The 14,744-nt window shown below is 36.0% G+C and overlaps 1 protein-coding gene across 1 annotated transcript in view; it reads right to left on the bottom strand.

Moving 5' to 3' along the window:
* The window catches only part of LOC121730697 (neuronal acetylcholine receptor subunit alpha-10-like), a 70,683-nt gene that overhangs the window by 49,266 nt on the left and 6,673 nt on the right, over positions 1-14,744 (bottom strand). The window contains exon 2 of the mRNA XM_042119836.1: positions 239-378. Coding sequence (XP_041975770.1) covers positions 239-378 — 140 coding nt within the window. The remainder of the gene's footprint in view (positions 1-238; positions 379-14,744) is intronic.

The following is a 14,744-nucleotide window of genomic DNA, read 5'->3' as shown; positions in this document are numbered from 1 at the left end:
CAGGCACACCAATTTTGCTGGCTATTTTTTGTACTATTGGCATATTCTCACCGTGTTCTTCTGGTATGTTGACGATTTCAATCTTCTTAGACAATTGTTTTTGTTCATAGTTTTGTAGTTTTTATTCGAGAGCACCCACTCTGGTTTCGTTGTTCTTATTAGATAATTCCAGATTTTAATGCATTCAGGCATGTGCCATAAAATTTGTATTGGTATAAAAAATCAACTTAGTACTTACAACATCTATGATGTGATGTAGGGAGACCCCGAATGTGACGAGCAGGGGGTGAGAGGAGTTCTCCACGGGTCGCACCGACGAGTCGTACTTGCCCATCAGGTGCTGGATCAGCTGGTACTCCACGTCACATGACCATACACCTGAAAAAAAATGTTTGTGAGGGACAGAGATAGATATAAGTTTGTCAGCTATCACCCCAGTTTCATTCAATGATGGTGGAAATAATTATAATAGTTGGGGAGGGGAAGAGGGGATTTCGGAAGTAGCTCGAGCGTTTCAGATTAAGCTTGCATAGGCTTCCGACATGTGTCTAGTTATCATGGTATAGAAATCAGATTTCTCGTCGTTAGAAAATATGTCGCCGAATCTGTCAGATTAAGATAGGAGATGTTTAGTATACCCCAAAGAAGCTTCCATATAAAGCACTGACGATTCAAAGTTTATTTAAGCCTGTAGGGACATTTTAAAATGTAAAAAATAAAACTTCATATTTTCTTAACTAAGCTTCGCAGATATTATATATTTAGATATATTTAGTCCCTGTTGTCTAAAATATATTTTTAATTTACCTAGATAAGCAATTTTCTGAATATTTTTTCTTTTCAAAACTTTAAAATGGCTGCAGTTTCTGAACCCAACACTAAAATAAAAAAGCTCTTGTTATTTTTTTATCAGCTTTACCTAATGTTCAAAACCTACTAGGTCTCCATGACGCTCGAGTGACTACAAAAATAGCACCCTCCCCTCCTCTACTATAATATTGTGTCACAACGCTGTCACCATTTCGTACAGAAACAATGATAATATTAAGTATATGAAACACAGAAGTTTTACACGTTTACTCTATATAGTTGTTCACACGCTCTTTTTTTAAGAAGTTAAACTACAGAAAATATGCAAAACGTATTAAGGCCAGACTTATTGATTAAAAAAACATCAGTCTGATATAAAAGATCTGTATAGTCTGATTAAAAAAAACTTTTTCTAATAAACATGTTTAAATGACGTATTCATCACAAAGTTTGTATACTCTTAACTTTTCTCAAGTTTGTGGACAGAAAATCAAAAATTCTAATCGGTTATTTTAGGCCGGTAGAAATCGACACTAAAAAACCCTAAATTCGCAAAGCATGATGTAGTGCTGCATTTTTGGTATGTTGTTTGGATCATTTAGGGTGATGTAAATCCCAATTTGCAACTTCAACTTTTTTCACTTTTTGCTCTAAAAGTCATAAACTATGCGTTTTCGACAAGTAACATTCGCTACAAAAATGAAGCTAATCAAATTGGCAACAATTTAAGCCTAACCGCAGCTCTCTAAACCTTATAACAACTAAGCTGTGGCCCTTCAAAGATGGTCCGTTTTACCCGAAAATTTGAAATTTTTAGTTTTGCTCCCGTTTGAAGCAAAATATTGGCAAAACCGCTCGTTCTATGAGAAGGTCGTAAAATACAGTTGTAGGACATTTAATTTTCTTTCATTAGAGCACAGAACAAAGTCTGTGAGACAAATATTTCACTCACGATATCTGAAAAACAAAAGGAGGGTAGAAATAGATTTTTAAAGAATTGAAACAGAAGGCATATAAAATCATAAAAAGGATAATACTTTTTCATTTGCAGGCTAGGCAAATCAACAAAAGTACAAAATTTGGGAAAGTAAAATATAAGTTTATACGCAAATTGAATGCTGCAGTCACTCGGCGTTTTTTTTGGTTGAGGTTCAATTACTTCTTCCTCCTCAGGTTTGTCACGTTCCTCTGGTTCGTTAAGCTCTTCACTTTCCTGTTCTTCCTCAGCTTCCTCGGAATCATTATCATCTTCATCTATCAAAATCAAGGCGACGTTATCGCATGACTTTCCAGAGCAGTTTAAGCATAAAGCCGAGCATTTGAGCCCAGCTTTTAGGCAAGTGCATCCCTTTTTACATTTGCAGGCTATGATTTTGAGAAGCTGTGGGGCTGGCTCTTTGTTGTTATTGGAATAAGGCCGCAAGAACTCATTTCCCAACCCCATTCGATGGGGTCCATCTTTACTCCCAGCCACTTTTGCACTTGGTGGTAAGTGCGGAACGCATGAAAAGAGGAAGCCTCGGTGGTTGGGGGCAGACGTGCAAGATTTACTTTTGCATTTGCCGCTGTCTTCATGAACAGCTTGAACCTCAGGTCGTTCATCATCTTTGAGGCCACGCTCCACAGTCGAGTTATAATTAACTCGAGTGTGGAGCGTGGAGTTTGGATGCCACGTTTTTTTACAATTACCACTGTACTGTCACCTTCCTTGAGTGCCAGCCGACACACAAAGCAGACTCCCGGTGGAACCGACATTTTTATGACTGTTTAGCCTGATTTTGTTCGCGTTAATAAGATCCCATCAAAAACATCCTGCAAAAAAACCAAGTCTCGCAACTCAATTTTTATACCGTAAAAATTTATGAGATCCATGCAATACCAAGTCGGTTAATTTATTCAGTCCCTACCTAGGGGACCTTCTGTCTCCAGTTATTACGTAAGTTATTATCATATCAATATTAAAAATCTTTTACGTTTTAAATAAATAGACCAACTTGGACATCGCATGGAGCGCAATAGACTAAACAATCTAATAATATAATAATTATGTATTTAAATTGTAAGATACATTGTGTTTTCATGCGATGTCCAAGTCGATCTATTTATTTAAAACGTAAAAGATTTTTAATATTGATATGATAATAACTTACGTAATAACTTGAGACAGAAGGTCCCCTAGGTAGGGACTGAATAAATTAACCGACTTGGTATTGCATGGATCTCATAAATTTTTACGGTATAAAAACTGTTTTTGTGACTTGTTTTTTTTTACAGGATGTTTTTGATGGGATCTCACTTCTTTTTGTAGAGTCCTAATTTTCTCCTTTTTGGTACCTTTTACTACTATAAAATATATCGATAACGATGTTTATAAGAAACAAATAAAACTAACAATTAAGAATAATATTTAAAGCATTATATATACAGTATTACAATACTACTTGCCTTTCATGACTATCCAATATCCATACTAATATTATTATAAATGCGAAAGTGTGTTTGTTTGTTTGATTGATTGTCCTTCCTTCACGGCCTAGCGAAGCAACCAATCGACTTGATTTTGGACGAAGACTTATTTGGTCTTGGAAAAACGTCAGGTTTCCAAAGGAGGTTTACAAGAATATTCGTATTTTACGCGATTTTTTAATTCCACGCGAGCAAAGCCGCGAGCAAAAGCTAGTGCTTCATATTTTAATATATAGATATCTATCTACAACTATTACTCCTTCGAATATACGTACGGAAATATCGATGGTACCGGTACAATGCTTCGTAAATTGCAATTAATGTAACTTTGTAATATTATACATGTATATGGGATTACAAAGTTATTCACGAAGTTAGAGAAAGAAGAAGAAAACTGCACAGTAATTATGAAATGTTTATTAGGTTTTCCCATTAAGACCCTAAACACTAGCTAGATATCTCTCTACCGACGATAAACCGGAGATATTGATGGTACGGGTACAATGATTCATAAACCGCAAATGTAACTTTGTAATCCTATACATTTATATGGGATTACAAAGTTATTTAAGAAGTTAGTGTATCTAGAAAACTGGACAGAAATTTTAAAATATTTGAATTTTTCCTTGGTTTAGACACTAAACACTAATTATATTCTAAATTTGAAGGTTCTATGTCTGCTAGAAGTGCCTTAGACTTTTGGTGATCGGTCAGTCAGTCAGTCAGTCAGTCAGTGACAAAATTAAGAAACTTTAACAAGTTACAGTTCTTAAACTACTGGTGCAAATTGAATAAAATTTTAAATATACCTTGTTTATACAATGATTGCTTAGCATCTGAAAATTCAGGCTTGTTGGTTTATCCACAATGAAGTTATAAGAGGTCAAAAAGAGTCTGAATTGGTTCGAGAAAAGGATAGTACGGCCGTGCCGCTTTTTTGCTCGACTTGGAAAGATGCCCCCAGATAATAGTTTTTTTGGCTGCTCCCCTGCGTTATTGGGTAGGCTACTTCCAAGACAGGTACTATCTTGTGCGAAAATTAAAACCATTTGTTTAGTTAATGGGAATTTTAGCCAGTTTGCACTGTTACCGCCTTCACCGCGTGGAGTACCTCCAGCTTACGTTTTGATATATGCAGATTGTGAGTGATTATGTTGTGCTCTAATAAAAGAAAACTAAATGTACTACAACTTTATTTTACGACCTTCTCATAGAACGAGCGGTTTTGCCAATATTTTGCTTCAAACGGGAGCAAAACTAAAAATTTCAAATTTTCGAGAAAAACGGACCATCTTTGAAGGGCCACAGCTTAGTTGTTATAAGGTTTAGAGAGCTGTGGTTAGGCTTAAATTGTTGCCAATTTAATTAGCTTCATTTTTGTAGTGAATGTTACTTGTCGGAAACGCATAGTTTATGACTTTTAGAGCAAAAAGTGAAAAAAGTCGAAAATTTTCGCAGTTTATCACGTGGTGCGCAGCGAGCACAACTTTTTCGAAGTTGCAAATTGGGATTAACATCACCTTAACTGATCCAAACAACATACCAAAAATGCAGCACTACATCATGCTTTGCGAATTTAATGTTAATTTCCACCGGCCTATTTAGAGATTATTCATGTATGAGAATAGCCTTATCTCATTTTACTTAATTAAATAATATTGTTAACAATAAGGTTTCAAAAAGGCAAGTTTGGATCGATTGTGACCTCAAACAACCATGTTAGCTGTTCTAAAGAATTGTGAACTTAGGTACCTACTACAAATAATTGATACATTTTCATTTCCATATACAAGGTGTACCAAACTAAGTGATAATACGTTAGGGTGTGTCCTTTATAAAGAGTTCACTGTGTAAGTGGCAGAGCTGAAAGATCTTTTTTTGTGATTTGTATGGGCCCCGCGTTATGAATTTTTTCATATAAAGGTGAAAAAAATGTACTCCTTCAGCGTTGCTACTTTCAGAGCGAACTCTATATAGGGGACCCATATAACACACCCTAAAGTATTATCACTTATTTTTGTTACACTCTGTAGAGTACCAGTAACTAGCGTAAGAAATCACCACTTTTTCAATCAAAAGTTTGTTCAACTTCTTGCGAAACGATCGAGTTTTGAATCTGATTGAAGTCTGACCCGAAAACATTAATAAATATTCAGCGAGAAAGGAGACTGGCGCATTCAATTTTAGTGACTCTAAAGTGCTTTATTAGCTGTTCAAACGAGTTGTTTTAGCAACTCTGCGTTGCGACATTGTAAACAGTGGCCATATACGAATATAAACTACCCTGTATATTCGTGGTTTCGGAGACATGAATTTTACATGAAATGACAATAAATTACTCGTATTATTCCTAGTCAGAGGGCATGCATCGCGGATATGCCTCACGTTCGATGTTGACTGCGCTATAACGCATGCCCTTGACGAACAGAAAAAGGCACAGTGTGGACAAAGCTATTAAGTACTACGATCCCGGAAGGCCGGAAGACGATTGACTTAAATGAAATTGAGATTTATTTAATCATTGTATATTTATCTGATATTTGGTTATACAACTATTATAATATTGTCACCGCGTCGGTTACTCGGTTACAAACGAATTGTACATCATTAAAATATATCACTGAAGGTTCTTATAACAAAGCCTTCAATGACATGCTGCGGTGGAAAAACTATACAAGTTGACTGCGCAGCTTTATGTCCGCCACAATGAGACGTACAAATGTCGAAGAGTTTCATTAGAGCCGCGTTTATATTATCAACATTGATAAAAGGTATTGTGACAAAGTAATGGTAATGACGAGATATTTTTCTATTTTTCATCATTAAACTGACATTTTAAATGCGAAAGTGGGTCGCGCTTTTATTTCTTGCGAATAAAATGTGGCAATTTGGAAGATTAATGCCTTTTGAACACTTTTAGCCGGCGTTTGACAGTGAGCCGGAAATCGGCCTGAAAACACCCACGGTTATTTTTAAAATAATCGCTTGATGCGACGTCAATTGTTTCGTTAATGACTTCAGATTCGTTTCGGTCTCATCCATTTTTTATTATATTGTGTTTTTATAAGTATTCACACTTGGGCATCACATTAATTAATGATAAGTATTTACTCCTGAAATCTGTGATAAGTATATTTTTTTAAGCGGTCTTTGGCTCACGAGCCACGAAATATTCCCATGGCTGTATCTCCTGTGTCGCCAGGATCGGCAGCGGTATCCAACCATGAAAACCCTCTGATGTGATTTCAGTGAGCCTGCTAAAGCTGTCTTGGACCCGCAAAGAAATTATAATAGGATAGGAGGAGTAGGAAGTAGTCACAATATTTAATGATAATATAAAGAGCCCTAAGTTGGATAACCATGGCTGCCATGATTATAGAGCTGTCAATATACATGCATGTAATAACATGCAAGTTTCTTTCCGGCCTCTTATATTTTCCTGTTATGATTCTAGTGGTTTAGAGAGTGGCTCGTGGGTTCGATTCCCGATGGAAACATGTTATTTCCAAGTTTGGTTAGGACATTGCAGGCTGATCACCTGATTGTCCGACAAGTAAGAAGATTCATGCATCGGATGGGCATGTAAAGTCTTGCACCTGAATCCAGATCGTTCTCCAGTCGTGCCAGTCGTCCGTCCCACTGGGTTATGAGAAGGGTTGCCAGTGAGTCACGAAAAAATACCGGACAACTCCAAATGCGGGGGGGGGGGGGGGGGTTATATTATTATTGCGGCCATAATATTGTGGCCGCCATACACTATTACTTACATAACGAAATAAATGTAGGAGCTTCTAAAAAAATTAAAATCACCTAAAACTAGGTACCAGTAACACCGACTTTTCTCAAAATACCGGACATTGTTCTGTCCGGTATGACCGTTTATTTTTTACTGGACAGGCCTCGAAAATACCGGACTGTACGCTTAAATACCGGACATCTGGCAACCCTAGTTATGAGAGTAAAGGAATAGAGAGTGCTCTCGTGTACTGCGCACACACCTGGGCGCTATAAAATTACTCCTGCGTACCTGGCCTGGTTCCAATGAAACCGGCCACCGTCACCGAAACCGGTGTGGGAGATGTATATATCTAATATATAAAATTCTCGTGTCACAGTTTTCGTTGCCATACTCCTCCGAAACGGCTTGACCGATTCTCATGAAATTTTGTGAGCATATTGAGTAGGTCCCAGAATCGGCCAACATCTATTTTTCATACCTAAAATTATTTATATGGCAAAACAACGTTTGCCGGGACAGCTAGTATTATATAATATAATAGTCAGGAGGAATTTTGGCGCGGTCAGAACGCCTCCTGTATGCAGTGTGAGTATCTTTATATTATAACGTAATACAAAACAAAGAACGCAATACTGACCGCTTGAACGCTTGATCGTGTGACCGCTCTCTGTCTGACAGGTCCCTTAACTGTTCAGAATTTGTATGACCCTCATCTTATTCAAGTGTAGGGGCAATAAGACATCGTGACATCAATGGATGTACATTTGATACAATGTCGCAGATTAATTGGATATACGCTCTTTCTATTGTTTTAAACTTGTTTCATGATAATATGCACAACAAAAAGAGAAATAAAATCAAAGCTATTGCATCACTCAATTGTAGTTTCTTTATGTATGTAACGCAGAAGAAGTTTATAGCTTGCCATTCCAGACTAATACTATAAACAGTATGTTACCTTAACATTTTTAATCGTAATCCAGAGATTTAAATTTGGCTTTCGACTTGACGTACGTTCGATTCCCGCGTTTGAGCAACAATAAACCACTCCTGCGTTAGATTGATTTCATTTAAACTAACCGCTTATACTGAAAAACTCTGAAGCGAACTGTCACCAGCAGTAATTCCGGACTTATACGACCTGCAAACCTTCAAGAACAGAGCGTATTTCCTCTTAAAAGGCCGGCAACTTCTGATGTTGCGAGTGTCCATGGGCAACTGTAGTTGCTTTCCATCAGGTGACCCGCTTGCCTGTTTACCCCCTTATTTCATAAAAAAAAAATCACTATTACAAACTTGCTAATACTGCCGCTCGCTGTTTACACAGACATAATATTTTTATTTAATATTCAATTTCAAAGATCTTGAATATAAATTATAATATTTGCTATCAACATTATTATTTATTCTGTGATATTAATAAAAGATCTTACAAAATTCTCATTAAATATTTTGTAGAAATCGTTCAATTTTGACCTAATGAAAAAATTGGTCGCGAAAATTCCGAGTCGGATATTTCGTAGAAGCCTCTTGCCAAGCCTCTCTAAACTCCGGTGGGCTACTGAGGTTCCTCGGACTCTTGAAAATGTTGCTAAAAATTTTCAAGAGCTACTGATAACGACGTGCTACAGCTTGAAGTTGTGATTCTCAGTAGGATATTTCACAGTTTCCTAATTAGCTCGGTTACTTATGATAATAATGAGATTTGGCTCTGTACCTACTTCCCACAGAAGCTCTTTAACTACTGATCCGATTTTAATCCATACTAATATTCTAAATGCGAAAGTGTGTCTGTCTGTCTGTTGCCGCTTCACTCTCAATCCGCTGAACTGATTTTGATGTTTGGCATGGAGATACTAATTAGAGTCCTGAGAAAGGACATATTATGATAGTTTTTATCCCGGAAAAATGTACAGATAAAAGTATCCTATGTCCTTTCCCGGGACTCAAAGTATGTCCATACCAAATTTAAGCGAAATAGGTTCAGTGGTAACAGACAGACAGACAGACACACTTTCGCATTTATAATATTAGTACTTAGTATGGAAGTAAGGACTAGTAAATTATACAGCATGACTGATGACATGAGATTATATTAGACCGTAAAATATACATTGCGTAAAAAATTTGGATTATGTACGCTACTGCATAGCTTCTTTCACAATTCGCCTTATATAAACAAACTACAGCATGACTGGTGAGACATGTTCAATACTCGAGGACGTGATATTTGGCTATTATAATTTAGATGAAAAAAATATATTGAGTATATCAATTGATTACTGAGTAAATGTTGTTTAAAATTAAATAATCATTCACCCAAGCATGGACACCGCGCGCGGTGTTTCTTTCACGGAGCTAATACAAGCTTCTTTGATGGCGCACGCCGCCGAGCAGGCCGCATAGTATGCCTACTTGCCTAGCCGCATTATTCACTTGGGGTCCATGATTCATTTATTTAAAGGTTTCCTAATTTTATTACATAATTATAATGAGAATCGAGTACCGAGTACTCTTCTTAAGTATTGCACATGTCTGCCAGTCATCAGGCGCGATCCGAAGGGGGGGGGGGGCACAGGGGACATGAACCCCTCCCCCCCCCCCCAAATCTAAGGTCAAATTGAAAAATCTTAAAATCTTGCCTAATAATAAAAGGAAATATTTTCTAGCCCGTAACCGCCACCGCGTCCGACCTTAGACAGCTGTCAACCAAGCTTTTTTATATATAATAAGTGTGTGTGTGTGTGTGACTAGTGAGTGACCCCCCCCCCCCCCCCCCCCCCCCAATGTCAGGCTGCGACCGCACGCGCCTGCCAGTCATGCTGATTGTGAATTTCTTTCACGATATTATTTTAAGCTATTATACAAGATGCTAGTGTAAACACCGTTATCCTTGAAACCATCAAATGAGCCCGTCAAAATGAACACCTTTTTTATAAGAACAATGCTGGGAACTCAAAAAAGTCGGAGTCTTTTGAGTTCCCAGCATTGTTCTTATAAAAAAGGTGGTCCTTTAATGGTTTTATGGATAACGGTGTTTACTCTAACACACACTATATTACGTAAATACATTTTTTTAAAATTGTTTTGATATATTCAGAGTTATCGTTTAAACTAAACTGGAAAAACAGAGTACAGCTGTTGGTGAATTGAGAATTGAGGTCCGCTGAGATTTGCGGTCCTCACCAGCCCGCTGCAAGTAAACGACGACGAGTTTCATTAAATAGGGTCAGCAAAATAATCGATATACAAAAATAAAATATAATTTTATTCAAAATAGGTATTATAAATAATATGTAACACTTTTTGAACGTCGGGACTACGATGCCTACCATCGGTTCGAGATTAATCGATTTACAAAGATTTGTCATCGATAAAACTTATTTTACTGGACATGTTTACGCAAAAATTATTCATAGATGCTTATGAAATTTTTCGCGGGATTGTTTACGGATTTTCTGCATTTTTTAAAATAAACCTTATAAGGTTTCATGAAGTCAGGTTTGCATTTCATAGCTTTATCAAAATGTCTATTCCATGATGAATCGTTAAGCGCAGAATGTCAATAGTTTAATCCTCAGCACGATCAATCATATTTATTCAGAACTTACAGTCAGGAAAATTCTAACTAGATATAGTTCACGGTCTGCTGATATTCCAAGAATGATTTATGTTCCAAGAAATTGATAACAAATTGATTTAATTATAAATTACTAGAGATCGCCCAATGGTCGAAATTCGACCTTAGTTTCAACGACATTAGGATTATTACCAGATATTTTGTAAAAAATATTGACTTTATCATTTTTTTTTCAACAAGAGTTTGGGCCTTAGCTGATCTCAAACTATAATCCATTTTCAATTTGTCAACTTGTTATCAACAGACTTCAACCATAAATAAAAGAGTATAATTATTCGTATGTATAGGCTTGTCACTCAAAAATCTGTCATTTCTCATGTGTGTATGTTGTAGTGTGTGTAATGTTTTATTTGTTAAAAAAATGTATGATAAAAGCATAATTTCAAAATAATATTAGTTCGATGCACTCCTTCACCATATAAACTATAACTGTGCAAAATTTTATGCACCTACGTTTCCCCATTTTTCGTAAAAAGGGTTACAAAGTTTTTCGTTCGCGTATTAATATTATGATTATAGAATATAATCATAATATTAATACGCGAACTAGCTGTTGCCCGCGACTTCGTCCGCGTGGACTTTAGTTCCCGTGCATCGATTGAATAGTTTACGAGCAATTCATAAAAGTATCTATATTGTGATTTGTGTGGGAGCCGCACATTTTTCCAGGACAAAAAGCATTTTTTGTCCTGAGATTCGAATTAGTATCTCCATGCCAAATTCCATCAAAATAGTTTAAAAAGAAAATCATAATAGTTTATTGTGTGGGAACCGCACATTTTCCTGGACAAAAAATTCATCAAAATCGATTGAATAGTTTCAAGGTTACAACTTTACAAAGGAGGTATACACAAGTATATAACGTTTAATAAATGATGATGATTAAATGTACAAATGCGCTGACAAGTTTTTTGCGTTACTGTACAATAAAGTTGAATGAATGATTGTGTAAATTAGAATTGACGTGACAAGGGTCCCGCGGCCCGAGGGCGAGAGACAACTCCGAACTAACTTTTTGTGTAAAAGGGCTAAGATTTATAATTAATATATTAGCAAAACAGATTTGAGAATAATTTTCCCTAATAAAAATTGACGTGACATCTTAATAAAATGAAATCGCGCCGTCTTTTCCCGTGAATTAATAATAACTGAATTTTCATCAACGGAAAAAGATAGGTCGTAAACATATTTTTGAGATTGAAGATGTTCACCATTGATTTTGTAAGACTAAAATAAATTAAGAGTGACACTATACCACGCTGATGCAAAATACCTTTTTAGGGTTCCGTAATCAACAAGGAACCCTTATAGTTTCGGTCTGTCCGTCCGTCCGTCCGTCCGTCCGTCCGTCTGTCTATCTGTCTGTCTGTCTGTCTGTCTGTCTGTCTGTCTGTCTGTCTGTCTGTCCGCGGTTTTGCTCAGAGACTATAGGACCTACAAAGCTGTAATTTGGCATGAATACACATAATATTAATGATGCCGACAAAATAGTACATGAAATCTTAAAAAAATATATTTTTTATGGTAGTTATGAATGAATGAATGAATGAATGAAAATCCTTTGTTGCACCAAAACAACCATGACATATACAGAACTTAGAAATATTGAGTAAAAAGTACAAAAGGCGGTCTTATCGCTACAAGCGATTTCTTCCAGACAACATACGAGTATATAACTATAATATAGTAACAGTAGTAATAAATGATAGGTGACTACATAGACAGCTAAGAGTGATTTTTCCAATATATAAGTATATTAAAAAAATACCTTCCCTACACACCAAGCGGGAATGAATAATTTTTTTCGCGTCCAACCCATCGCGTGGGATGTCGTTAGATAGATTTTTAAAAATATTATGAGTATTCATTGATCATTTTCCGATTTAGGGATCCGTTTGTGAAATATTAAGTTTTAAAGTGGAAAAATCGTTAGAGTCCAGTGTCCCCCCTTCTACCAGCTAAACGATTGCTTCTGGAAATGTGAAAAAATTCACGGGAGTAGAAAATATGCTGAATTTAAAAGGAAAACTATCACGGCTAAGAAGACTTTATAAGTTATTTAGTAATAGTCGATCAACTAAAAAAAATGTATTCGGCGAAGTAAAAAGGAACTTTTCGTTCAAATTCCTTTGAAAGTAACTGAGATGATGTTGTTAGTAGTGTAAAACACGTTATAAAATTACATTCATTGACCATACAAAAAAAACCCTGTATTGCGCGTGGCCCGACACGCACTTGGCCGTTTTTTTTTTTAATTTCTTGTTATGAACGTTGAACAGTCAACAAGTAACATACATATTAAGACTACATTATCATGGTTATTGAACTTTTGATTACAAGATAGCTTGTAATCAAAAGTTCAATAACCTCATACATCTTGTTATAAAAAGTATCAAAATCATCATATGTAAAATAACAATAAAGATTATAAATTTAAACGCAGCATTGTTTGAACACATTTGATTCAATTCCGAATTCTTACATTCAAGCATTGCCATATTCAGATTAATTAACTGATATTCGGTCCGATGCGAGTCGTCTGCAGAAAATATGCTTTATTTTCTAAATCTCATTTCCTGGAAAGTCAGATTTGCATTTCTCTTCGTAGCATTTAAGTTAAAAAAAAGTATGAATCCCTGATTGAACGTTAAGTGTAGAAATATTACAACAGTTTAATACTCGACACGATCTATCATGGAATTTATTACAAACTCGAATAACGACTGTAATATTGCTACCATGCTACCATAACTTATTTAATCGTCATAATAATATTGTTATGGGTATTGGGTAAATAAAACGTTGCGGAATTAACTTGTCTGAGATATATTTATTTATTTATTTTAAAAATTTTATGCACATATATACAAAGGTGGACTTAATGCCTTATGGCATTATCTATCAGTCAACCTTTGGGCGATACAAGGCCAGTCGAATTGAAAGAGGATAAAAGACAGAAGAAAAAAAAAATATATATTATACTTACAAAATATATATTGTATAATATTATACTATACTTACTTATAATAATATACATATTATCACACATAAAATTATATATAAATGAAACCAATAACCATACAATATAATTTATTATATAATAGGTATATAATAATAATAATATATAGTTGATCAATGATGATGCTAAAAAAAATTATAAATATTAATTTATGCCATAAATTATGAAAACTAAGAGTCTGCCAACTGTTTCAAGTAAAACTCACGTACCCTGCGCTTAAAAGTGTCTCTGGTTTTTGACATCCTGATTTCCGGAGGAAGAGCGTTCCAGAGGAGAATAGCCTGGATTTTAAAAGAAGAGTGGACGGAACTTGACTTGTGGGAAGGGCAACTTAAAAGCTGATTTGAAATGGATCAGAGGTTTTTATCGTGCCTGCTGCAACGGTATTGAAAGTGAGGGGCGAGATATTCGGGAGTATGGGGATGATGCAGCAGTGAATATAGCACACACAGTGCCCGCACAGAGCGGCACTGACGTACTGGTAACCAGTGTAGCTTGGAGCGATACGAAGAAACATGGTCGTATTTTCTAAGGTTGAATATGAATCGGAGGCAATTATTAAACAATCGGTCGAGTTTATCGAGTTTGTTTGTTATTAAGATCAAAATAGCACACGTCACCATAGTCAATTATAGGAAAGATAAGGGACTGGACCAGCAAGGTCTTGACCGGAGTGGGAAGGAAATTTTTGAGCCAGTAGAAGGATCGTAGTATGTTAGTGACTTTGCTGGACACATTAGAAACATGGAATTGCCAAGTCAGAGAGGAATCGATATGTAAACCAAGATCTTTTACGCTTGTACTAAAAGCAATTACAGAACCATTGTAGATAACAGGTGGAAGAGCGCCTGTGTCCACTTTACACAAGCATCTTGAACTACCCAACACCATTGCCTGGCATTTTGCGGGATTTACTGATAATCCAAAGTTATCACACCAGTCTTTTATTGCCTTTAAAACCTCGTATATTGCTACGATGTAGGTTAATGATTTTAATAATAACTTGCACTTATAATAATAATGATAGCTCCCACACCGGTTTCGGTCACGGTGGCCGATTTCATTGAAAC

The sequence above is a fragment of the Aricia agestis genome, chromosome 9 (genome assembly GCF_905147365.1).
Source record: "Aricia agestis chromosome 9, ilAriAges1.1, whole genome shotgun sequence".
NCBI classification, from domain to species: domain Eukaryota; kingdom Metazoa; phylum Arthropoda; class Insecta; order Lepidoptera; family Lycaenidae; genus Aricia; species Aricia agestis.
This window is presented reverse-complemented; position numbering and strand designations above follow the sequence as displayed.